Here is a 25,260-nt window from a genome sequence, read left to right on the forward strand (position 1 = left end):
CATACACATTATACACAAGACTATTTGCTGAAATAATATTTTCTTTGAGAAATTCACAATGTAGCACAAAGTCAGGAGGTCGTGATATTAAACTCAACAAGCTAGTGAAGCACAAATGGAACTACGTTCTTGTGTAAGCACAGTTGTGTCTGCTTTACACAGAACTGTAGATTGAAAACATGAACAAAGAAATGTCACCATAATCTTCAGGGCAAAGTAGCATGTCACCCAGCGCAACTGTTTAGAAAATGTAGAAAACTGCCAGCTGTATCCTTTAAAAGTATAAACATAACTCATTCAAGGCTATATAGCTATAAAAAAAGTAAATCACATCATTTCATTGGAATATCTAAGATGTTATCCTGATTTGCCATTTTTCCTGTCTTGTTCTCCACAACAATATTACTGTACCCTGTAATTATTGAACCAGTAAATACTTTTACACATAACAGTGAAATAGGTAACACAGCTGTTACCCCTTTATTCAATAACATCTGGTCTTCTTCCTCTGTACTTACATATGTTTCCTACAGGTATGTATGTTTTTTTATTATCTCAAATCTCATAATTGCACTTTGCCTGAGGCACACACAACTATCCTAACCCTAAATGTGCTGACAGCATGTTAACACCAAAATATAAAATCCCACTAATGGAGAGTCCTGGGTCTAGTATAGGAAAGTAACACTAATAAAACAATTGAAAAAGGACAACACAAACCTGTTGGTAATCAAGGAGTAATATTCTTTTTCCTGTCCTTTAGTTCAAGTAGTCAAATTTCCATTATACACAAAGCAAAGTCAGATCACTATATTTCTTGAAAGTTAATAGAAGATGCAGTTTCAATTAAAAGCCTGTCTTCTGTGACAAATTGCTCGTATGAATACAATTTTCATCAAAGTTGCTCTAGAAAGGCAGGAGATGTACCTGTTAAAAGTCAGCATTTAATTCCCATAGCAACTCAAATGACTGTAATTTTGCAAATGTTTGATCTCAAAAGGGAAGACAGACATGTTATCAAAATCAGGCCAGCACTTTTGTGAGATACGGCATGTGACTCATGCTCAGACAGAGGGAGCTCCACAGCTTCATCACTGTGGGGTGCAGTTGGATGTATCTTCTACTCCAGATTTACAGGGAATTAAATTCTCCACAGTGCATTCGGTGCCAACCTAAAAAAAACTCTTTTCATGTCATTTTGTGGCACAAGATGATTTTGTGCTAAATCAACAAGGGTGATAAATATATGTATGATAATAAAATATTGAGCAAATGTACATACACAGACTCTCTATGTAATTTTAAAGCTGAAAATACACTTTGGAAAGTGTTCCAGCAGGATAAGAGGTCAACTAAAAGAGGATGTGAGGGATGAGCATGGGAATATGGTTTTATTGAGTTTCTCTCATTCAAAAGTTTACGCATTCAGAGGGGCTCTTATTGCATATATTAAGATGTGTTGGTGAGGGAGGTCCCTTTGATGAAAGTGGGTTCCCATGTATATTTAATGCCATGGTTTGCAGAGCTCTTCTTGAGTGTGGATTGAATGTGGATAGTAATGAGGACTGGCGTGTTGAAAACAGGCTGCCAGTCGTCTCCTCCCCAGGTGCACACAACAGACAGATCAGAGAGCAGTCCTGTTTCTCAGTTTCTGCCCCTGCATTTGTCATTACAAACTGACTACATCACTTCCATGACTCTGTACTTTCTGAATGCTGTGTGCGTGCATGAAGATTAACTAACACAATTTTAAAATTGATATTTTGTTTTAACATTCTTATTGCATCATTCACTTATTATTGCAGATTTTCTATAGCGTACAGTATAATGTATATAAATCACGCTACATCACACATTACTACTCTATGAGCCACAAATCCTGGCAACAACTCAACTGCCCAGTTGTGTTTATCAGTTTTATTTTTCATTTTGCGCGGTACTGTGCAAGCTACATTGTTTCTGTATTACTTTGTGTCTTTGGCCATGTTATCTGAATTTGCAAATGTGTTTCTGCTTTTGGTGTTTTTATATGCCGAATGTTTTGTTATGCACATGTGTTGTCAAATTGGTTAAGTATATTGCTTGTATTTTGTCTATCTATATTTGTAGTGTGTTGAGTGGTCAGGGCTTCTGTATGAATTAGACACTTTTGACAATCAAAAATATTATAAAGGCTGATGGCAGATTCCAGTCCTGCAATTTCAATGATGAGGTGACCCTTTTGTTAAGACTTGAATCACAGATTGTGCTTAAAATAACACACGAAAAAAGACACTTGCACTCAATATTTTACATCAGTTATTTTACTGTTATATATTACAAATATTTGGGATATTTACATTTAGAAAATAATCTATAATTTTCAGATTTATTCCAACATTTTCCCACAACTGTACAGCTGAATCGCATAATAAACCTACAAACCTGAGACACCAAATTAAATAATTACAGCAGGGACAGGTTCAGAAAGCATGCTACACAGTAGCAATTATGAACAAAGTAAAAAAACATATTGGACCCATAACATCTTTTAAGTCAACGAAAATCTGACTGTACTGTATTTACCACAAAATATACTAAATATACTACCTTGGCAAATCTGGCAATGCAAAATATCCGCCAACTATGGCTGATCCTGTAGGCAAAATAAAATGTTTAACATTTACGATGTGATGTTGACTGCTCATCAGAGGACACAGAGGTGCTCAAAATGAACATGTTCAACCATGCATCGCTCATCCTCTCTGACTCCTGTATCGTATTCTTACACACACTGCAAGCACACACGCACATACACATGTGCACACAAAAGAAGCAACTCCATCCAGTCCGGTGTGCTATTCGCTCCAGTGCTCCTTTCAGCAGATGATCATAAGAAACTGCTAAACAGCACGTTTGTGATGAACCATTTCTGTCCAGTACATTTCTGCAGAGCCAGTTGGTAGCCAAACTCATTGTCACTGCTTGCAACAAGCTCTAGGCATCTCTTTGATTTCCTGTTCTGAATGGATCCTCCCTGAAAAGATAAAAGCAAGCTGGTTAAAATTGTGCTGTGCTCCAGAAGAACAATTTATGTGCACAATATAACTTGTCTCCTTTAAACCCACACTGCTGTGAATGGATATGGATGTGAGCTGATGCGCTCTGAGCTTTGGGTGTTTTGGCTGATTCACGCTATCATCTTCATTGCGCCCACCAGATAACATCAACATGGTTTCAAGGCAAAAACAACAATACAATTGCCAGTGAAATAATAAGTTTTCTTCGCATCTGGGCCAATATTTTTGAGAGACTACACTGGGTGAAAAGATTGACGCAAAAGCAAGGGAGTCGCCTGTGCTGGGAATTTAGGGCTTTAGCACCGAAGATTTTTTCTTTAGCCCTGATTAATTCACTACTTTGGGTGATTTGTCACTAAAGAAGATGGCAGTGTTGTAATTTTGTGTCTTCAGCGAATGGCACAGAGGGAAGAACAATAAGAAAGGGTTTACAGGAAAATATTCATGCTTGTTGGCTGAGAGTTCTGTTCAGGTTAATATGCCAAACATTAACTCACAGTCAGTCAGTATGAGGAAAAAGTGGATATATGAAGATGTTTTACTGATAAATGAGTTAAAGCTTGAGCCAAGAAAAGAAAGTATGTAAATGTCAAACGGTTTTATATATACTGTATCAGTCTGGTATTCCTACAAATGGTTATAACACCTCAAGCAAGCAACCAAATAATACAAAACTACACAAGCCACTGTGAGCAGTTGGATGTTTTCAACTTTTTCATTTTTCATTTGTGAAATGGGTTTTGAGGATCCATCCCTAGTAATAATGGTAGTAGGTGTCCGATATGATGCCCACTTTGGTTTTAGACATTTGAGTGACTGTACAATATATATCTGTACAATATTCGTGTGCAGATTATATGGTAAATCAAATCCAAACCCTTCCTTCTCAAATGGTCTAATTTTTAAGCAATATGTAGCCCTCACATGCAAGAATAAAATTCATGGAAACCATCTATTTAGAAGCACATTTTTAAGTTTTTTTTTGGGGAAGAATCCCAACTCACTGCTCAAAACAGGAAAACAAGACACAGAAACATGACAGACAGAGGTGGAAAAGAGCTTGAAACAAAGGCATGAAGGACACAAAGACCTCACATCATGTTTCAGAGCCATTTCAATTCTGTTTAAAGTAAATTAGAAGACAAGAAATTGAATTATGAGAGGATGAGAAATATGGAGCCTTGAGGAACAAAACCTTTTAGCGCAAAAGGAGGTAAGGTCCAACCATTAACAAACTCTAATGACAGCTGTTGCCAGAATCTGAAAAGAAAGCGTACATCAGCTCAGCGGAAATATTTCAGGCTGCTCTGATGAAATGAGGCAGGTTTTTCTCATTACAGTGTCAGAACTGACAAAGGGAAAGTGACTGAAGATGAGGCCTTCAACAGTGAGAATAGCTGTGAGGAGAGAGCTCTTTCCAATAATGTGAGAGTCATACAATGGAAAGTGGGAGGAAAAGACAGAAGGATTGGATAGATTGTACAGACTGTGGACCAAATTGGTCTTTTTGTATTTCCAGAATAGTCTTGCCTGTTAGTGGGGACATATTTATATTTTATAGATAACAGATTTATATGGAAGTGGGCATTTATGGACCATGATGTAGGGATGTCCAGAGCCAATTCATAAGTCCTATGTGCAGAGCAATTAAGGCGCTAAAAATGAAAAGGTATTTTAAAGCCAGACCTGTGTAAAATACTGTGTTTTTTATAGATCCACACTCTGAGTGCACCACCCGTCATCTGAACTGTGAACAAGTGACCTACAGAAATGATAAGATTTCACAACTGAGCAACTCCATCTGCTGAGGAAGGCCACAGGATGTGGTTGAAAGCCTCCAAAACAAGTAAGTTGGACCTTCTATTGAGAACAGTTTTCGATCAAGCTGTTGTTTCCAAGGCTTATAATTGTCCTTCAAGCTCAACTAAAAACTACTCGTTAATATTGTTGTATCAATGTAAAATATTTTTTCTTAGGTTGCTGTGGGTCACCCCCTCAGTTACACTATCAATGAAAGAGTATCTTGGTAAGACAAAAAAACATTAAGAGAAGAAGTAAGTAATAACAGTTGAGCTTGAAGGACAATTATTAGCATTGGAAAGAGCAGCTCGATCAAAAACAGTTCTATTTCTAATGGATATAGCTAATTTCTGGCTGTGGTATAGGACAACAACATCACCAATCTTATCCTACCAACAAAGCTCTGATTGGTCAATTGTCTCTTCAACCTGGAGAAACAGCTGTCAATCAAAACAGACCTTTATGAACTGCTGAACAAATCTGAGATGAAGATGGTAACCAGGCTCGAGTAAAACCCCAAATCCCTTCAAATCTTGAACTAGTAAGAAAGAACTGCTCTGGGTTTAAAAATTCTGATAATGTCTTGGTCCTCTAGGATGATCCTCATGGCTGATAAATGTATGTGAGCATACAGTACAGTACTGAACAATAGGTATTTGTTATACAAAAATCCCCCACACATACCCACAAACCACATAGGCAAACCAAAATACACAGTCTCACCCACTAAGCATGTGTTTGAATCTTTTCACAGCCTTTATAACACTTGCCAAGACATGTGACTAATCTGTACATGTACACACATATTTCATTTCTTCCACAAATCAAGTCTTATCAGAATCACTATGTTGTGGTAAATCAAGCAAATGTTTTACAAATCGCTGGGTAGAGATTAAACATATCTTCAGTTAATCAGGCTTTGTGTGGAAAGGTGCAACATTTGAATTAAGATGAAAAAGATTCATATCTCTAATTTGTACAGCGTTGTGTTCACTAAAGTTGTTACTGAGAACACAACATTAATTTATTTCTGTTTGAGCTTGACACTTTGCACATGTGCAGTCAAAACTGTGTAAATAATTGATGCCATATTTCAGAGACATGATATGCTCTAGCCTTGCTGATGTGCCCCTATCCTACTTACTAAATTATACAAAGTTAACTAAAATAACCACTTACACTTCAGAGTGAGGATATGTGACATATGAGTTCAAGCATATGAAACCTTTTCACAGTAAGTGCCCTTTATGCTCTAAAAGCCACATTGACACACTATAGATGGAGTCACCTGCTTAACGTGTCTGAAAGCATATTGCACTTGTTATAACAAGCCTCTAACATAACGCACATTTGAGATGTTACACATATTCAGATGTTACACATATTCAGATGAAAGAAGAACAAAAATCTAAAATTAACTCTGAAATTACAGCATAGCAGACAACAATATGAGATCTTTTAAACCAAATCAAGCATGCAGTAAATCCAATCCACCCGCTGTCATGGGACATTTTGTGAGGTGGCTGCGTGTCCTGGTATAAAACAGTTTGCAGGCAGAGATGCTAATGAAGAAAGACAATCATTAAATTTCAATGACTCTTCATGTTCAAATAAGATGCAGGATTGTGGGGAACTCCAGTCAAACAGTAAATTAAACCACTTGCATGATTAACAGCCACCTCCACAGCTAGCTTTCCTGTCACATTAAATAAATTACTGGAACTGAGGCTGAATATAAACTAAGAGGCCGATATTGACTTTGTATTTTTTTGACCTACAGCTCCCTCTGACCCTGTGTTGTGTATTGTTGTGGGCTGTGTCCTGTGCTGTCACCTGAATGAAGAGCCAGTGGAGCTTCATGCGTTTGTCTGTGGCATAGCTGCACTCGATGAGGCGTGGTCTGCTGTTCACATCCACCAGGCACTTGTTGTCATCGTCGTCAATGGTGGGACTGAGCAGCCCGATGTGGAGCTGCTGAGTACTGGTGTAGTACACATTCTGCAATAACAACACATCCTGTTGTGAACATGGTGGTGGCTGTGCTGTATGTTCATACTGCAGTCGTTGACATTTAGATAACGGCCCTTCCTGAGCTTCATACAATCATATGGGTTATAAATCTATGCAGCTTGCTTTTGGGTTGTCTTAAGGTGGAAAAGAGACATCTATGAGGTTAATTTACATACACTAAATATGCTTATTTATACAGTTTTCGCGACTGAAAGACATGACAGTGTACACCAAAGAAGCTAATTATTAATTCAGGAATGGGGAGAAAACCTGAAAAACTGTGCTGTCTCTGATCGAATCCTTACTAATTATTTTTTTCAAGGGCAGTTGTTTGCCCATATTTAGCTGATTGAAACTGAAATTCCCCTCTTTTGTATGCAAAAAGGGAAAGGGTAAGCAGCTTGAAGATGAGAGCAAGAGTTTGTCAATTATATCTACAGTGCAGCTCAATTTCTTGGTATAACGGTGCCTTTAATTTGATGCAGTTCATACAGAGTGATAAATCCAGTGATGTACACAATGTTAAAAATAGGAATAGGATGGGAAACTGCTGGAAAGTGCCGTTTTAAACAAACAAATTAACAATAAAAATGTAAGGGAGGATTACATTAATTGGTTTGCAGAACTGACAGACATACAAGAAGGGGACAGGGGAGTTTGATTTATATCAGAGTAAAATTGGGTAGAAAGGAGAAGATTAACAGGGACTCCATTCATTCAGAAGGAGAGCTGGAGAAGGATTGTTTCTGACAAACCCCATCAGCTGTTAAATCACACCAGACATTTTCTTTTATTGAACAAAAGTCAGGTCCATGTTTGGTTATTCTGCTGCCTATCTTACTTTTACTCTTATCCTTCCCTTCTTCTAATCTTATTTGTGTGATGATGCCCAACCTGCCTACTTCACACCAAACATTTAATACCCTGACAAGTGTGATTTTTTTTTGTTGGTGCTGCTCATTTTTTGGAGTGGCGCAGGCTGCCAGGATGTACGTGGCTGTGGTTTTCATTGTTGCAGTGCTTATGTCGATATGTTTTATTCTTGCTTGTGCTGAAGTGCTTTACTGCATGTTTGCTGACAACATGCTCTTATAAAGTCAGCCATGTGTCGGATTGTAAGCTTTGTCCTTTCAAGTGTGCCTGTGCAATTTTCTTTCAGCACGTTGATGCGACTAGCTCTCCAAAAGTAAACATCAGTGAAAAGAATCTGCCACTTACAATGCCACACTTTTCAACTAATTATTTATGTGTATGTACAATCATACAGGCAAAGCAGGGACTAATTTGACTTGATGATGTAACACTAAAACATAAAAATAGAGCAGTCTAGATTCGTCTTTCAGAGGAAATCCCTAATCTCATTAGAAATTAGGTGCTACTCCCAATCCTTTGTTTGTAGCCTGGATTTATAAAAGATTTAGAGCATATAGCAATTTATAATTAGCAAGTTTTTATGTTATCTGGGCCTCAGAAAAAGGCTGTACACATTGACAAATGAGTTTGTTAAAGAAAACACAAGATATCTAACTAAAACATTCTCCTAAACAACTTTTAATTTGCACAGTGGTATAAATATCAATACTGGGGTAATGAGTGTGAAATAGGTCCACTAGATTCACTTGAATTGTGAAGGATAATGTGAGATCAAGCTCTACTCTATAAGACAAGTTTACAACTGTCACGTCAAGGTTAAGCAATCTCTGAAAACAATCTACACAGACATAATAGGATGACGGGATCGATAGGAGCTGGGGGAGGCTGGAGATTCTGAATAAGCAGTCCAAACACACACTTTCAAAAGCATTACTGAAATGACTGATTAAAATGACACAAAGAAATGTAGGTTTTTTTCTTTTAAATGTCTGTATGAATGAGATAACTGAAAAATAAAAGTAAAGCCTTTTTCTAAGTATGACATCAAACCAAAGAAAGCTGGAGACAGAAACAAGTGTTCATTTGTGTATAAACCTGGTGCAATCTAACTTCAACAAAATATAACAATTTATAATATTTTATTCTGAGCTGGATTCAGTGAAGTCACCTCTAAATGGAGACATATGAAAAATGGTGATGTATTTAAAAACACAGAGGACTGCTGCTGATCCTGTTTTATGAGTTTAAGTTACTTAATTTGATCCAATCTGAAAGCTCAGGAAAAACAAGTTATTTTTCTTCACAATCAAACAGGTTTTATTGAATAAGAAAAACCCAAAATGGAAGAGAGAAAGAGAGAGCTCAAGGGTGCTCTAACCTGAGGTGTCATCCCATGACAAAGGTACAGGATGGGGACATTGTCATTGTCAGGCCCCTGGTCCAGACACAGATCATTCTTCAGAGAGTTTTTCAGCTGATAAAGAAAAACACACATGGTCACAAACAAACACAAAGACATCAAATGTATGTATTGTGTAGGATAGTTAAATTCTTTCAAAAACAATGTTTCTTTTGGGCCTGTCTGTGTAGGTACAGGAGAACACACACACACACACACCTACACCTACACACACACACACACACCTACACACCTACACACCCACACACCCGCACACCCGCCCGCACACACACACACACACACACACACACACACACACACACACGGCTTTTTGTCCTTTTTTGTCTATGGCTGAGAGAAAAGATGCCTCAGCCACAAGCCAAGCCCACACCGGTATATATATTTTTATTTTTTAATGTAGTTATATATATTTTTTAATCTCCTGTATTTGTCATGTAGTTAAAATGAAAGACTCTTCTGATTAGCTTAAAGCCCCATGCATCTGCAACCTGCCACTCAATGCAAAGAGACTGGGACACCTCCCTGCTGTGTGTGTCCACTACGTGGCCTCAGCTATTCTGAGACTAGATTCATCCTCCTGAGAAGCAGTGGACTGAAGTGCTTCACTGAATCTGCTGCAGTCTGCCCATCTGGCTGTTACTCTGGCATCTTCTGCTTCGCCTAGTTCGACACTTTCTGGAAAGTTCACCTCATCATCAGCCCTTCATTGCCACGGAAACAGTAGGAAACCCGTCTACCATGCTTCTGTCTCAGAGGTGATGCAAGGAGCTATCCAAAATCATTTTTTTATTGGATGTACTTAGAGTTAATCTGCCCTTTTTGCATTGTGACTCATTTTTGATAATATTAATTTATTAATTAATTCTTTGTCTGCAATAACTTGTTAATTTAATTTACTCATTCATTTATGCATCCATTCATTATTTCAGTCAAATTGTATATATGTACATATGCTTAGTGTTTCCTAATTCATTCCTATTCCGTAGTATTTTAATAAATACCATGATTTATTGCCAAGTTATTGTATTTATATTCCTTTATATCAGAGGTTTGGTGATTCCTGTATCCAGAACTCATGACTTTCAGGTAAAAGAATTTAATTATTTTCGTCCTAATGAATTATTTAAATCAGGTAGTGCCCCTATTAACTTTACGAGTGAGTAATATTATATAAGTGTAGTGTTATTGCTAGGATTGTGTGGGAGTAAAGTCGATAATATGTGTTTACAGGCACAGACTAACCAAAATATTGACCATAATCAAGTGAAAGTGGGAGTCAGACTAGAGTTGTTAACATGAACGTTTGATACACTGTGAATCTGTCAGTTTTAACTTTCAGAACGCACACACAGCAAGAGGCAGATCAATGTGAACTTCAAAGCAAATTCATTAAAATTAAAACATGATGCACAACTCTTCTCCAGTACACCATATTTTATGCATCTAACCAAATGTAATGATGAAGACATAAAAAAAAATGTATACTGGATCACATTTATTCTCACATAGCCACAGAGCAGATTTTTTTAAGAAAAATTCTGTGATGGGATGTTAGTAGTTTGACATTTTGGGAAATACACTTATTTCTAGTAGAGTTAGAGGAGAAGATTGATGCCACTATTATATATTCCTTAAGAAAATCCACTACTAACACCTCTAAAGTTCAAGACTTTTTAACAAGTCATCCATACAAATCAGTGTAAAAACATCAATTCATGGTATTATGGGCAGTAAGGTGCTAGTCTGTTCTTGGCACTGAGCAGTTGCAACCATTTGAGACACATAACCCTCTCGAAATCTGCAATTTGTCATTGTAACACTTTTGTTTCTTTGTTTTATTGTATTTTTTAACAGATTAAATAAACAAGTCACAACATGCTAATTAGTGAGCTTTACAGGTGCTGGTAGACAGATTTTGTTACCTTTGGACAAACGTAACAAAAATAAGCTAAACTACATTTTTATCAGACAGATATGAGAGTGGTATCAACCTTCTTATGTAAGCCTCCACCAAAATGTGTTTCTTGAAGACACATAGACCTTGTCATCTTGCAGTTGCTGTGTCACCTGTCTGATGCTCGCCAGCTAACCTGGAAAACCTGAGGACCCCGGTGTGCTCCCCACATTATTTAACGGTGCCTTCCATCTGAATTGGGAAGTTGGAATTTCAGCTGGGACGCCCCCTGAAGTTGGATATCTGACTTGGAACCAACCTGACCTCAAACCACACATCAACAGTGTGAAAGGTGTAGTAATATACTGTTTATGAGCTCTTCTGTATTATTTGTGTCTCATTAAATCAGTCGTACACACAGTACTGACCAATTTTCATTTGTGGACATGTTGCTACACTGTTTGTATGCACAAACACTGTGTAATGCATTATCAGCTGGTATTGCCAACACTGGCAACACTCAATACGGTAGTTTGTTTTTTTTGTTTTTTGATGGTTTTCTGACTTGTTATAGCCTACTGGAATGTGGTCAACTTGGCTGTGATGTCATTACCAGCTCCAACTTCCGAGGTAAATAGAGCGCAGCATTAATCCTGGCTGCACCACAGTTCTCACTCTCTGGCTGACAGTCTTCTTTTTATTTGATTATGTTGGGTTAGTTCTTTACTTTAATACACCTTTACACACACACACACACACACACACACACACACACACACACACACACACACACACACACACACACACTTTTAATGGTGATTTGGTTGTTGTTTTTGCTAAAGAAAACTCTGATAAAACTGATATGTTTCTTATTGATGGTGATTTATATTTACTTATGAATTTGTGTTACAAGAGTATATAGTATTTTGTAAAGAAAGTAGGAGTATGTGGTAGGAGAAAATATGATTTGTATACATAGAATGATTTATAAGTCACATGATAGATCAATGGACAATATATTTTGTAAGTGAACTGGAAACACCCTCAGACCACATGTACATTTGATAAAATGAATAAAGCATGGTGTACTGTAGAAGAGTTGTGCAGCATATTTGAAGTTTTATGGACCATGAATAATGGTAACAGATAATTCCTGATCATGTGTGGTACCCACAGATAAAATAAGCTACTGCCAAATCACAGTAGGGATGAGGCTTTTGCCTCCTACTCTCTTCAACTCAAGATTGCATTATTTCTACTACAGGGGAAATAAACTATTAACCAAACATTAAGCCCAGTTTGCTGCTGTGCTTGCTGTTGATATGAAAATGTATCCACAAGACAGTGTGAGCTTGAGCAAAGGTGAAAAGAGAAAGATGTTTATGTGCTGCGGTAACCATCTAATACTGACATCAGTCAGGCGTCCTTACAGGGATTCCCATAAAGAGAATATAAATATAGATAATATTTACAGAAAATACAGGACGAGATACAGGTTGAAACATCTAAAATGTGAATCAAACACCATTTTTGGATTATAAAAATGCTAATTCAATGCTTTACACTTGATGAACATGACTCAGACTCAGAGGGTTATTCATGCGCGTCATGACAAAAGGTCTGCCTGATTGCGAGATACAAACTGCACCATGGGGATGGTGGTTTTGTGTCAGGAGTGAGTTAGGTAAAGATCTGAGATCAGAAGAACACAGCTAGGAATGAATCAGCTCCCCATTGGCTCAGGAGATGTCTACTTCTATCTGATAATCAGTAAATCCACGGGCAGCACTCGATGTGCTCCTCTACACCAATTTAAGTCTAAAGATTTCTAGTGCAGTAGAGTGAAAAATACTCATGTGCTACACTTGGTGACACCTGTTGGGGACCTCATTGGCTTAAATACAGTAATTTAGCTGTGTGGCCTGGCCTATTTTATTTTTTGCCATTGTGATGATTTTCTCTCATTTGATGACTTCTCAAACCACCACGCCAGCATGACCCATCAAATGCATACAGCAAATATGACAAATACAGAATAATGAGGACGAGTAAATCAAAGAAATGAACGTAACTACATTGGACTATTTCCTCACTACATCCATCCACCATTTGTCAGTTTGTACACAAAACTGAAAGCCCAGCCACAACACTGCAGTCTTTGTGTCACTGTGTATTAGGGTGCATCACAGTGATGCAAAGTGGGAGGACCGTGGAAATGAAGCTAGAAATGGGCAAATACAAACACTGCCAGTATGCACTGTTGGCTGTCAGTTTTTCTGGCTTCTCTCACTAATAAAATTCAACTGGAAAGCCCTCTAGCAGGATATGCAGAATCTATATTTAAAGTAAGCTTCAACATATATATATGTGCATATTCTTTTTCAGTGAATTTAAAGGAAAAGTCAAAGTTGCAGCAGCAAACTTTGTGAAATGTTTGTGCTCCTGACTGCAGCCATCCGGATCTCAGCACAAGGGATTAAAACGATTTGCTCAGGCATGCTTCAGCCTTGTTTTGGCTTTTGCGAACACCAAATTGAATTTGGGATAAGGACGATGAGGGCTTACTACTCCGTATGCGATGTTGTCGCTGTACATCCTCATCTCAGGGTAGATGTTGACCAGGTACCACCGGAAAGTTTTACACTGCAGCCTCTTCCTCAGAGCCTTCCTTTCAGAGATATCACCAATATCAATCCCTGAGTCCTGGGTTCAAGCAAGCAACCACACATACACACAGGCAGAGAAAAACACACAGAAGCATACAAAGCATAAAATTGATTAACTGTGGTTTGTGGAGAAGCAAATCAGACATCAGTCGTTGAAAGGCATTGTGCAACCATTTGTCATGTATTTGAATAGACTCTGTGGGATTTTTTATTTTTACTGTTCTGACTTGAAAACCATCTATTTTCCAGACATCCACATCAGGGCTAGTCTCCTGTGACAATCTGCCCAGAGTTGTCCACTGTATCTCGCATAACATCACTGATCACTTTATATAATAACTCAAAACCTGGAGTGAAAACTGCACTGGGTGTAAATGTTGCTGACGTGGCTCTCTGCCCAAAAACATCTAAAAGTGAACTCAGATGAGCGCAGACTCCCATGAAGATGGGTACAGTGTTGATTTTTACATTCTCAGAGGTAAATTAACGCTGACATTTTTGCTGTGTGGTTAATTCATGGGGCTAAATCTGGGGCTAAATTTCATGCTTCTTGAGTACAGACTCTGTTAAACGGCTCATTATTGACTGAATGAATTGCCTGCAGATGTTCATCTATTCATAACGTGGATTTACATATTCAAACAATTTATGCAGGAGAAGAAAAAAAAATTCAGTGAACAAACATTTGAGTTAGCCTTTAAGGGATGCTGCATTTAATATAAAGCAACATAGTACAAATATGTATTTTATTTGATATCAAATCCAGTTCAATATCAAATAAAAACCTGTATGTGCTGAACAACAGTAAAGACATTTAGCTCAGTGTGTAGACTACACATTTTGTGTCAAGTAGATGTACTAAGACACTGCGAACTATGAGACATTGTGTGAGTAAGAGTCGGCATCTGTATGTCTTTATTCAACATCTAAAATGATACAATACAGCCTCAAATAAAGAGATTCAAAGGAATACATTGATTGCATTTTTGCTAAGAAAATTAATTATGTACATCTTCTTTCTGTTTTATTATTGATGTGGCTTCAATGTCACAGCTGTAATCAAATTATTTTCTTTCATTCATCATTTAAAATTCCATTGCTGTCCTTTATATTGAGATTTCAAAGCACTGATGTCTCTGTTTAGACCGTTATATTAAATCATATGAAACATTTATTCATTCTGTGGCACATATTTAATTTAGGCCATTCTGTAAGTGACAAGAAGTCATTCTTGAGCATGCTGGAGGTGTCAGGGGCCTGATTCAACTGAACATCTGTGATGGGAGGAGTGCAGCAGATTACAGATCACACTCAACCCTCTCACACATAAATTAGACGCCAGTTGAGTGGAGCTGCTTACTGGTCTAGTAGACTTATAACGGCATCGTTTGGTATCTTCTGTATTCATATTTCTGCATCATTTGGTCACATCTGACTTGGACTTCTGTATGAATGCTCCATTTGCAGGGCTGCAATAACAATGCCTGTGTATGGGTTTAAAAGTACCAAAAAAAAAACAACGACCCTGGCCCGGCTGGAAGTCAAGCTTTGACATATTGTGAATGGTTGCCATGGTACTTGTTTTAGGGATTTTACAGATAATGCATATTGCAATATACTGTAATTTGTGATATGTTATTAATACAATGCAACCTTCAGCATATTGTAATATTCTCATTTATGATATTGAGGTTTTTTCAGCACACATTGAAGTCTGAACTGTTCTGATTTCTGTCAGTTCAGCCTTTTGCTAGTTTATAGTTGACAGCCTACGTTAAAAAATGGGACAAATGTACTTACATCAAAGAGGCTCAGAATCTGTGCAGCTTCGCATATACTGTTTAATCTCATCTGTCTATAAAACTGTGACACAGAAAACACTTCAAAATGGAAGAAATAATATGATGGATTGCTGCTTTGTCAATCCAGGGCTATAATTGTCCCTTTGGTTAGTTTTTACATCTTTGTATCACATAAAATCCCTAAAATGAACATCACTTGATTTTTTTGTCCCCTCGTCCAGACCAGTAAATGAGCTCAGAATACTCTCATTAATACCGAGTATATAAAAATAACAGTGCTATATAACCACAAACCTGCTCTTGGTTTCCTCTCTGCATTTTCTACTGTAATCTATCTAAAAAAGGCAAAAAAATTCATAAATATAATCTTCAAAAAATGGTGAATGCAAAGAAACTGCTGATTGTGCAACACTGTCACTCAGAATAATAAAATGAGTGCTTAGTGTAAATGAAATTTTTCTAATCTAATTATCACACAGTTCTTTATATAACTGAATATTTACTCTGATGTCGCCTGTTTTGTTTAATGTAAAAAAACACAGATAAATTGACATATCTAGTACATGAACAACAAAAATAATGAATCATTTGTATACCACTGTTATCATCAATAAAGTATTTTGCTAGTTATTCACATAAAAACATCTACAGTACACTGTGAATTGCAGTTTACCCACTGTTCAAAATCATCATTGATTACTCACCTCCACAGGAATGTTCCAGGCCATGTAGACGTGGCTTTTAAACTCATCCATCCAAACTTCTGCCACTCTGAGGGCGTTCCGCCGCACGTGAGACGTTAAATCCTCTGTGTAGGGTTTATGAGCACGCTCGATGTGGGCGATGCGAGCACAAGGCAGGACCTCAACACTGCCACCACACTGCCACACCTGGTTTAACACATCACAAATAGATAGCAAGAAAAAAATGTATTCATCAACAGTGAACCTGCTTTGCCTCAGTGTTCAGTTACAAATGTTAATGTTAAAACTCATAACACACACAGATAATGTAGCCTTGAAGATGTGAAGTTACATCTGCACTGAAGGCTGAACTGATGTTGATGTTCATGTTATTTTTGAGTTGGGCCTTCTGTGCTGCATTGAAGCCCCTAAATGTGAATGGTTTTGGTTAAGCCTGACTCCACAACACATTTTTGCAGAGACGTTTCATTAACTTGCTGAAAAATGTTAGTTTCTGTGCATAGAGCTGTGACCCTTCAGTCTTTTCCACTGCAGGAGCTATCATGATGAGCTCTATTCTGATGGAAACCCCAGATTTAAACTAACGTTCACTGAGGTGAGAGAGCAGCTGAGGAGTCTCCACACAGCAAATGCAGTGGGCCATGATGCCATCATTTCGAGGCTGCTTAAAGCATATGCTGGCCAACAAGCAGAGCTCTTCATCACCTCTGCACCCTTCTGAATCCTACTGAATCCTTGACTGTGAGGAGGGAGGAGGTGGTGTTCTCATGGTGGAAAATATGAATAGCCCTGGTGCCTGAGAGGGTAAGCCTCAATCGTTGATGACTAAAAGCCAGTGGCACTAACTACTCACATAATGAAGACCTCTGGGAGGCTCAGTACCCTGGTGCGTGGATCATTGCAACTTATTCTGACTGTGATAATTCTGTCCAACCATAAGTGATGGTGCAAATATCAGTATCATTATTATTCAAATGTTGGTAAAAAGATTTTTATAATTTTTATTTTTTCCAATTTTAAATTTGTTCCAGTGAACTCTACAGACACTTTCACTGCGGTTTTATCTTTAATCACATAAATACATGCCTTTGTCGTACTTGCCTCCACAGACTTCTAATCAATATGTGAAGCATTTAAATGGATGGCGGTGGTTATTGATGTAATGTGTTCCTGCATCCTTTTACAGCTCAATTTTCCCATATAAGTGATTAACATTTGAATTCATTTGGTCATTAAAAAATACATTAATAAATCAAAAAGAATCTGATTTTCTGAGTCATAAAAACTTATGACGATATGAGAATCAAAGCTCGGAGGGAAATGAATTAGGCCGTACAATGTTACTGATTAGCATCTGAAGAATTTGAATGGTACCACAAAGCAATTCACTGACTGCACAGAAGAAATTAAGTTGTACTATTCTGTTTACATGCTCAAATCTTTGTGGGGTCATCAAAAGAGATGTCACTACCAGAGCCTGTGGAGGATGCTCAGATATCACTTGAATATGCTGTGCTTAGCATTAGTCGAGGACACCCAGTGTTTCAGTATGAATAGGTTTTAAATGTCATACTGAGCTGTTATATCAGTGCCCAGCAGCATAGCAGACCTCCCTCCTATGGCATTTCCATCAAAAGGAATATATGCAGCATTTGGAGATGAATATCATCAAGGATGAATTACAAACATATTTTGGCATTGAGAATAAAATTTGGCTTTGAAAACAAAACCTGAGCTGAAAAAGGAAACAACAGCATTGAAACACTTGTAATAGAAAACGTTGTATTGCCACTGAAACAAGGTCCACTGAAAACTAAAACCAGACGCTTTGTGAAATGGTGATGAACATTGTTCACTGTAATAATCAAAATAATGAGGTGCAGCTTCATTATATTTCTCCAAACCCAACTGAACAGATGACTGAGGATTTGTAAACATGTGCAGTATAACCATGGCAGTAACACACACTAATAGAACGATTGTGCCAGCACTTTCATAACACACTCAATGTTAGCTTCTATGCAACCTCTTCCCTAAAAAAACAATTCTTCCTCCATTTCCTCATTGTTAAGTGTCTTATCTGACAATAAAAAAAAATCTCTTCAGGTTGCACCTGTGTGTAGCTCCTGCTGTCATTCACCAATTGTCTGCCACTTTTTTTTCTTTTTTTTTTTAAACAAATAAATGACAAGAAACAGGTCATTACTGTTGAGGAAGTCAAAATCCTGCTGTGAAAAGCTGTAGACAGTGCGTGGCTATTTGGCTCAAAATACAAGTATTTTTCACTGATGCATATGCTGGTGCACACTCCTTAAGTGTTTAAACCCACGATCATCTGCAGGGTGCTTCACACAATCTGTTTCCAGTGTGCCGCTGGAGTGGAAAGCACACCTCAACAACACTGCAGCAAACATTTACACTAACTTTATTCCAAGATGGTGGCATTATCTTGGCTTGAAGTGACTTTCCTTCATATCTATGCTGTAAAAAAAATGTCAAACAGAAATTAGGTTTACAAAAACATCCAGGAGTGATATTTGGTCTGTACAACATTTGGTTATCTAACATAAGCGCAGTTCTTCGAATAATATGAGCGAGGTGTCTCGCTATGGGATGCAGCCTCCTGCAGCCCTGATAGAAGCATTTATCTCAATCCGCCAATCTTGATTGCAGAGGCGAGAGCCAGTAACAGCACTGTCTTAAGGGACAGGTGTTTGAGACTCGCTCCCAGCAATGGCTCAAATGGGGGGCCTTTAAGCCCCTCCAGAACCACCACTAAATCCCACGGAGGCATCAGTGGTTTGGAGCCAGGGAGAAGACTGTGCACGCCCCTCATAAACCGGCACACCAAAGGGTGTTGGCCTGTTGTTTTGTCCCCAAATCCTCGATGGCAAGCCGCTATAGCTGCCAGATAAACCTTAACTGTGGAAAAGGCTTTTCCCTTATCAATCAGGTCCTGTAAAAGTGACAGTATCGCTAGCATAGAACACTGAAAGGGGATGTGGCTCCGTTTGAGACACCACCGTTCAAACACTTAGAGTTGTACAAAGACCTAGTGGAGTGAGCTCTGGCGTTTTGGATAGTGTTAACCACACTCTGAGGGAGCCCAGCAGTGGTTAAATTGAGCCACTCACAGGCCAGGCCCACTTTTGCAGTGGCTCCGGGTGCAGGAGCCCCCCCCCCCCCCCCGCCTTTAGCAGTCAGTATCTCGCCGACAAGCTGGAGTGCTAGCGGAGAAAAGGGCCGTGGCTAGCTGGTGTGCTAGCGTGGGGTCGAGAGGAGTAGTTGGTGTGCTAACTTAACTCGACCGACTCGAGTGTCTGTGAAGGGGAGCCGAGAGGAATTCCACCGTGGAGGGGCTGGAAAAAACACTTACCGGTCCGATTTGGTGTGAACGGACAAGGCAGAAGCCAGAGCACGACACTAGTGTCTGGTGACGGAAGATAGCAAAGATCCGTCTGGTGAACTGTTAAGCTAGTGAAAGGCTCCAACGTGAGATAAGTTCTCAGGTGAGAAGAGGTTTTGAATTGAGGGAGTGTTATCCTTGAATTGAGGGAGTGTTATCCGCGCACACTATATATAGCAGGTGCGAGGCGGATGAACAACTTTCACCGGCCAATCAAGATTGGCGGATTGAGATAAATGCTTCTATCAGGGCTGCAAGAGACTGCATCCTATAGCGAGACACCGAGTGAATATTATGAAGAAGAACTTGGGGTTGCTGGTGTCATACTTCCCCTGCACTGCAGCACACACAAATACCATCTCTGCCGCTTACAGTCCATGTTTGAGTGTACTTTGTGTTATTAGAAGTCAGGTCCTCACTCCACAGCAATGGAGCAATCTCAGTCAGGACAGCACACCACTCCCTTCCCTTGTAAACTTAAAACTAATCTCCACAAGAAATACCTCACGTCCCAATACTCCCACTTATATCACACCCACCTTTCTGCCACATCCTTCTGCTCCTGTCTAAATCTCTTCTTCCTCACTGTCTAGCTGTTCTTCCTCTAATTTTTTTTGGTAGAATTTTTAAGGCAGAGAAGCAGTGAAACAGTATTTGGTTAGATGGATCTGAGCTAAATTCACTGCTGCCCTGATCATAATTTGCTTTGGATAAGAGCAGGTGTTAAATACCTTTAATGTAAATGTAATACGAGTGGAAGTGCTTTGGTAATTTTTCTGTAGAGCGGTGCCAGTTACCAAGCAGAGCATTTAATGGATTAAAGTGGATTTTGATGGGAGTACTCACAAGGTTATTTCCTAAACTCTTTGAGGATATGAAGCATAATAATGATGCAGTTTTATGCTCAGTGCAGTTATACGGTATAACCTGAAGCTTAACAATTAGGTTTTTGGATTCTACTGAATTCTTTCATGAACTTTTTGCAACCTCTAGTTTGTGTATGGCTCTTTGCCTTAAAGTACTCCACCCAAAATCTATCTTTAGAGTTTCAAGTGCTCCCCTGCAGGCATCAAAGTCGGCTCTAACATGTTTGTGTTTTTTTTCTTCGCTAACGACAGCAGCAGCTTGAAGCTATGTCAGTTACAACGGATTCCAAAGCTTTCACAGCCAGAAAAAAAAGATCAAACATCCATAAAATGTCTAAAACTATTCCTGCAGCATTAAACATTTTTCTACTGTCCATCCATATGCTCAGTGTTGTTCTGTTATGCTTTCGCCCTTCATGAAGCTCAGTATTTCCAACAAAACCAGTGTATTTAGCCAGTAGAAGACTTTCTTATAAAATATTAACCAGCTGCCTGGGGTGTCTGTGTCAGACACTATTAAATGCTTATGCTTAAGTTATTTGTCCAGGTTATGAGATAACCCTTTCTGAGATCTTGGCCTCCATATCAAAACAATGGAGGTGAACGGATTTTCAGACCTCAGTTTTCATATGGATTTTTCTTCAGTGGGTAACTGGATTATCTGGATTATCCATACACCTTCTGTACTGGGCATTGACTTTGTATGTATTGCATCTTTTAAAATGCTTTTTCAATACTGTCAGCAGTGTGATTTTTATTGTAATCACCTTGTGTTGGTGTGGAGGAAGAAATGTCAAAAGACAAATAAAACCAGAACTATCAGCATGAATAAATACCTAAGTCCTCCAAATTAAACAACAGAATATATTGTCAGTCCATTCCCTCCAAACACTTATATTTTTTCTGATCTGAGTTTTATGATGTGACACCGCTATGGTTAAGGTGTTGGAATAACTGCAGTCAGGCTTAATAGAAACCAATGTTGACTGTCAGTTGGACATTGTTGAACCATGACAAATAAGAAGGGTACATACTGGTTACCATACTTTTTCCATAGCAACATAATGGGATGTTTTGACTCACTGAGAATACCAAACACACTCAAAACACTGTGGGATTAAAAAAAGAAAAAAAAGAAGAAAGATATGGTCTGGTTTCAAGCTGTGTGGAATGAGATCTGAAGAACCATGAGTTATCACTGCAAGCTGAAGGTGGGAATATGATGAAGTAGGGAGCATTTTCATGATAAACATCATGCTCCTTAATAAAAGCTGACACACATTTGAATATCACTAGATGTCTGGATATCATGGGAGCAGAGCATCTATCTGAATACATATTTTTCAGCAGGAGACGGCATGGAAAAAGCCAGTGGAAAGGCTCATACAAGTTAAAACTGGTTCAGTGTCTTCAGGATGAGACATTTAAAATAAACATCTTAGAAATGAGGCATACTCCTGGAGATTATTTCTTCATATGCACTCAAAATAACCTCTTTTGTTAAATTAGTAATGACCATGTAGTGAGCAATGGTGTTAAAAGCATCCTTGTAGTTCATGATGAGAAAATGTGGTGACACCTTGTCAATGATAAATGCCAAACTTGAAAAGAAATGTAATAGCAAAGGAAATGTACACTTCTACAGCCTTGCGACAAGATGAGCAGAACATCAGGAACTTTTTGCACCATATTCCTGTGATTTACTATGCTGCTTTAGGAATTTCCTTTTTTCATTTCATACTCAGTGTTATGGCTTCACTACTATTCAGTATATGTGAAGCTATCTGCTTTCATCTTCCTGCACCACCTCTCCTGTCCGCCCAGAAACCCTGACTGGCTTTAACCCCCACCCCCCCAAAAAAAACAACACCCTAATATATTTTGCGATAATAAAACCCTTCACATCAAAGCACAGATTTACTTTTAGGTAAAACTGAGTTTTCTCTTATGCTGCCCAGAGCAGAGAGTTGAGGCAGTGCAGACAATTGGTATAGAATTTCCATTGTATGCGTATCATTTCACACTGTCTGCTGCCTGAAAAGGGGAGCACATTTCCTGTCCTTTCTACAGAAGTGCTGTACCATTTTCAGACAATCCTAAAGCAACTTGTAGAGAAAGAGAAACAGGAAACATCATCGCCACTATCTTTCAGCCTCCAAACAAACAGGAGTGATTGAATTTTTGATTGTGTTTCACAACAGAAAACTGGTAAAGTCAGTTTTAGCCTCTTACATAAATGTGTTTGCAATTTTTCATGCTGCTTTGAATAAAGGTCACAACAGCAATCTGCGTTAAACCTACAGCAATAATAATCTCACCATTAGTCTCTATGCTCAAGTTTCATCCATAAAAACTGCCTACAGTTTGAATATCTTGCAAAATGCTTTACATACAATATGTGAGCTAACGGGAATTAAACGAGAGTCACAACCTTTTGTCCTGTCATTTTAAATCGTGCTCAAGCTTTGTTGGACTGAAGGCAATATAATACCAGAATAGTATTTTCTGTCTAAGAAATTATGACAATGATGAGAATCTTTATTAGGCTATCTACAGGGTTGATTAGACTGGTGGAATTGATGGGATGGCTGGTTCAAATGGGCTAACATGGCTAAGCCCTTCGTGTCTTTCACAATGAAGATGAGAAAATTATTGTTAAAAACCTTAGAACAGTTTTAAATTTTGGTAGAGCCTAGAACAGAAACAGCACCAAACAGTCACAAGAAAACATAGTACTGTATATATCTAAATGGGCTTATTTATTACAGCTCAAACATAGTAGCATCAGCTGGGTAAAGTTAACATTGCCTGTCAACTTGATGAGGGCCACTGCATCACTATACACAACAAGCTGGTAAAGAAAAACAGGCGTTCAAAATCAAATTGTGAGATTATATTCATTTTTGTGGGGTGTAATTTAAGACTTGGGGGTGTGTTTCTGGATCTCAATGACCAGTTTTCTGTTTTATAGATTTTTAACCTGTTAGCTGATCACCTGTCAAACAGACAGTTTGCCATGCACCCATCTCACATTACCCAAATGCTTCATTGTTAACTTGCTGTTCATGGACAAAAACTGGCTGATGAAATATGGCAGGGTTAGGGGTTAGGGTTAGCATTATTTGTGACTGTGTAAGCTAATAAGACAACAATGCGGTGGGTGTAAGCTCAGGTACATGACTGAAGGTTCTGTTATGGAGAAAATGTTCTATCCTTTAGTGGACAGAACTGCAGCTCTGAGGAAGAATCTTGCGGCATAAGAAATAAGAATTGATCTGAAGAATTGATAAGAAACTGATTACACAGACAATGGGACAGTTGTAATGAGCGGCCCATCATCAGGCTTGCAGATGAGGTTAAAACAAACGTTCCCTCACACACACTTTGTGCACTTCTAGGCCCATCAGTTAAACTGTATCATGCAGCAGACCTCCTCATCTCTCACACCTGTCAAAATATTTTTTCAGCATTTGCAACATTTTTCTTAAAGTCCCCCAAGAGAACTTCAGTCCTGGATGAAATGGATAATGTGGCAGAAGGATCCCACTGTCAGGACAAAGAAGGGGAACTTTAAAAGCCGCACTGTCCACACTGTGTTTGAACATCCAGACACTTTGAAACAGTGTTCTGAAAAAATCCAGGAGGATCAGTCTTTGGAGAGCATGTCAATCCAACAAGCTCACGGCCTGTTGGCATTGCTGGGGGATATGAACTTTCTTTTCTTTTTATCTTTTCTCCACTCTGCCCTTAATGCATGTTGATATTCTATACAGCATTCTTCAAAAGCGACTCATGGATTCTCTCAAAACTAGACAGACCCTGGAGACTTCTGCCTGCTTCACAGCTAAAACTGGAGGACAACCTGACCACAGATGATACGCAGCTACATCCAGATGCAGACACAGCTGCAGCAGGATGTGGCAGTCTAAAAATGTGTTAGGAGCCACACACTGCTGCGAAATAAAGACAGAGATGCCCGGAACTCCGTGTCTTTTGAATTTATTGACCTTTAATGGTTTCCCCAGAATCAGCTGGACATTGGAACAGCTGAATATCTGAACAACAACTGAAAGGTGAGCTGATGGTGATGTACAACAGTGTGGAGCTTGCAGGGATAAAGTCTGCAATGATACTTAGGCTACAACTAAGAAGATCAAATTATTCATCTATTTTTTTTCTCTCTGAAGGCACTGGCTATGCTGACAAGTGAGCCAGACATGATAATTAATCTGTTTGTGTCCCAGAAAGGTTGGTGATGTAAGTTTCTATTCAAATAAGGTAGAGCCAAGCCTATCAACCTCTTAAAAAATCCCATCACACACATTTCCCATAGCTTTCCTGTCTATGTATTGCCTGTCTGTCTTCTATAATGTTATTTTTGCTGTGGTTATCAAATTATTTGGGACATAATGTTTGACACAATGTGTTGCAAAAAGGTTGCCATACCTACAGTATTGGCAGTCATTACAGCTGGAACATGTTTTGTAGTGCATCCCTAGCTGGACCAACAAGTTCTGTGGGTGGACCCTTTTCTGAAATTGTCGGCTACATGACAAAACATTCTGTCCTATATAGTGAAAATTGTGGAATGGATTTGTTAGCCCACCTACTCAAAATTACCACTAGCTGTCACAAGTGTTGTGTGTGTGTTGGGGCCTGATTGATACTGGGCTTTTGGGGCCGATGCAGATACTGATATTTAGGAGTAAAAAAAATCAAATATATGGATATTGGAATAATCTTATATACAGAATATATAC

The 25,260-nt window shown here is 38.6% G+C and overlaps 1 protein-coding gene across 1 annotated transcript in view; it reads right to left on the bottom strand.

Moving 5' to 3' along the window:
• Nucleotides 1–2,869: 2,869 nt before the first annotated feature.
• The window catches only part of galnt18b (UDP-N-acetyl-alpha-D-galactosamine:polypeptide N-acetylgalactosaminyltransferase 18b), a 79,252-nt gene continuing 56,861 nt past the window's right edge, over nt 2,870–25,260 (bottom strand). Inside the window, exons 7-11 of the mRNA XM_053317228.1 lie at nt 16,229–16,414; nt 13,622–13,759; nt 9,121–9,216; nt 6,693–6,857; nt 2,870–3,016 (exon numbers count right to left, since the gene is read on the bottom strand). Coding sequence (XP_053173203.1) covers nt 2,870–3,016; nt 6,693–6,857; nt 9,121–9,216; nt 13,622–13,759; nt 16,229–16,414 — 732 coding nt within the window. The remainder of the gene's footprint in view (nt 3,017–6,692; nt 6,858–9,120; nt 9,217–13,621; nt 13,760–16,228; nt 16,415–25,260) is intronic.

The sequence above is a fragment of the Scomber japonicus genome, chromosome 1 (genome assembly GCF_027409825.1).
Source record: "Scomber japonicus isolate fScoJap1 chromosome 1, fScoJap1.pri, whole genome shotgun sequence".
Lineage (NCBI taxonomy): Eukaryota > Metazoa > Chordata > Actinopteri > Scombriformes > Scombridae > Scomber > Scomber japonicus.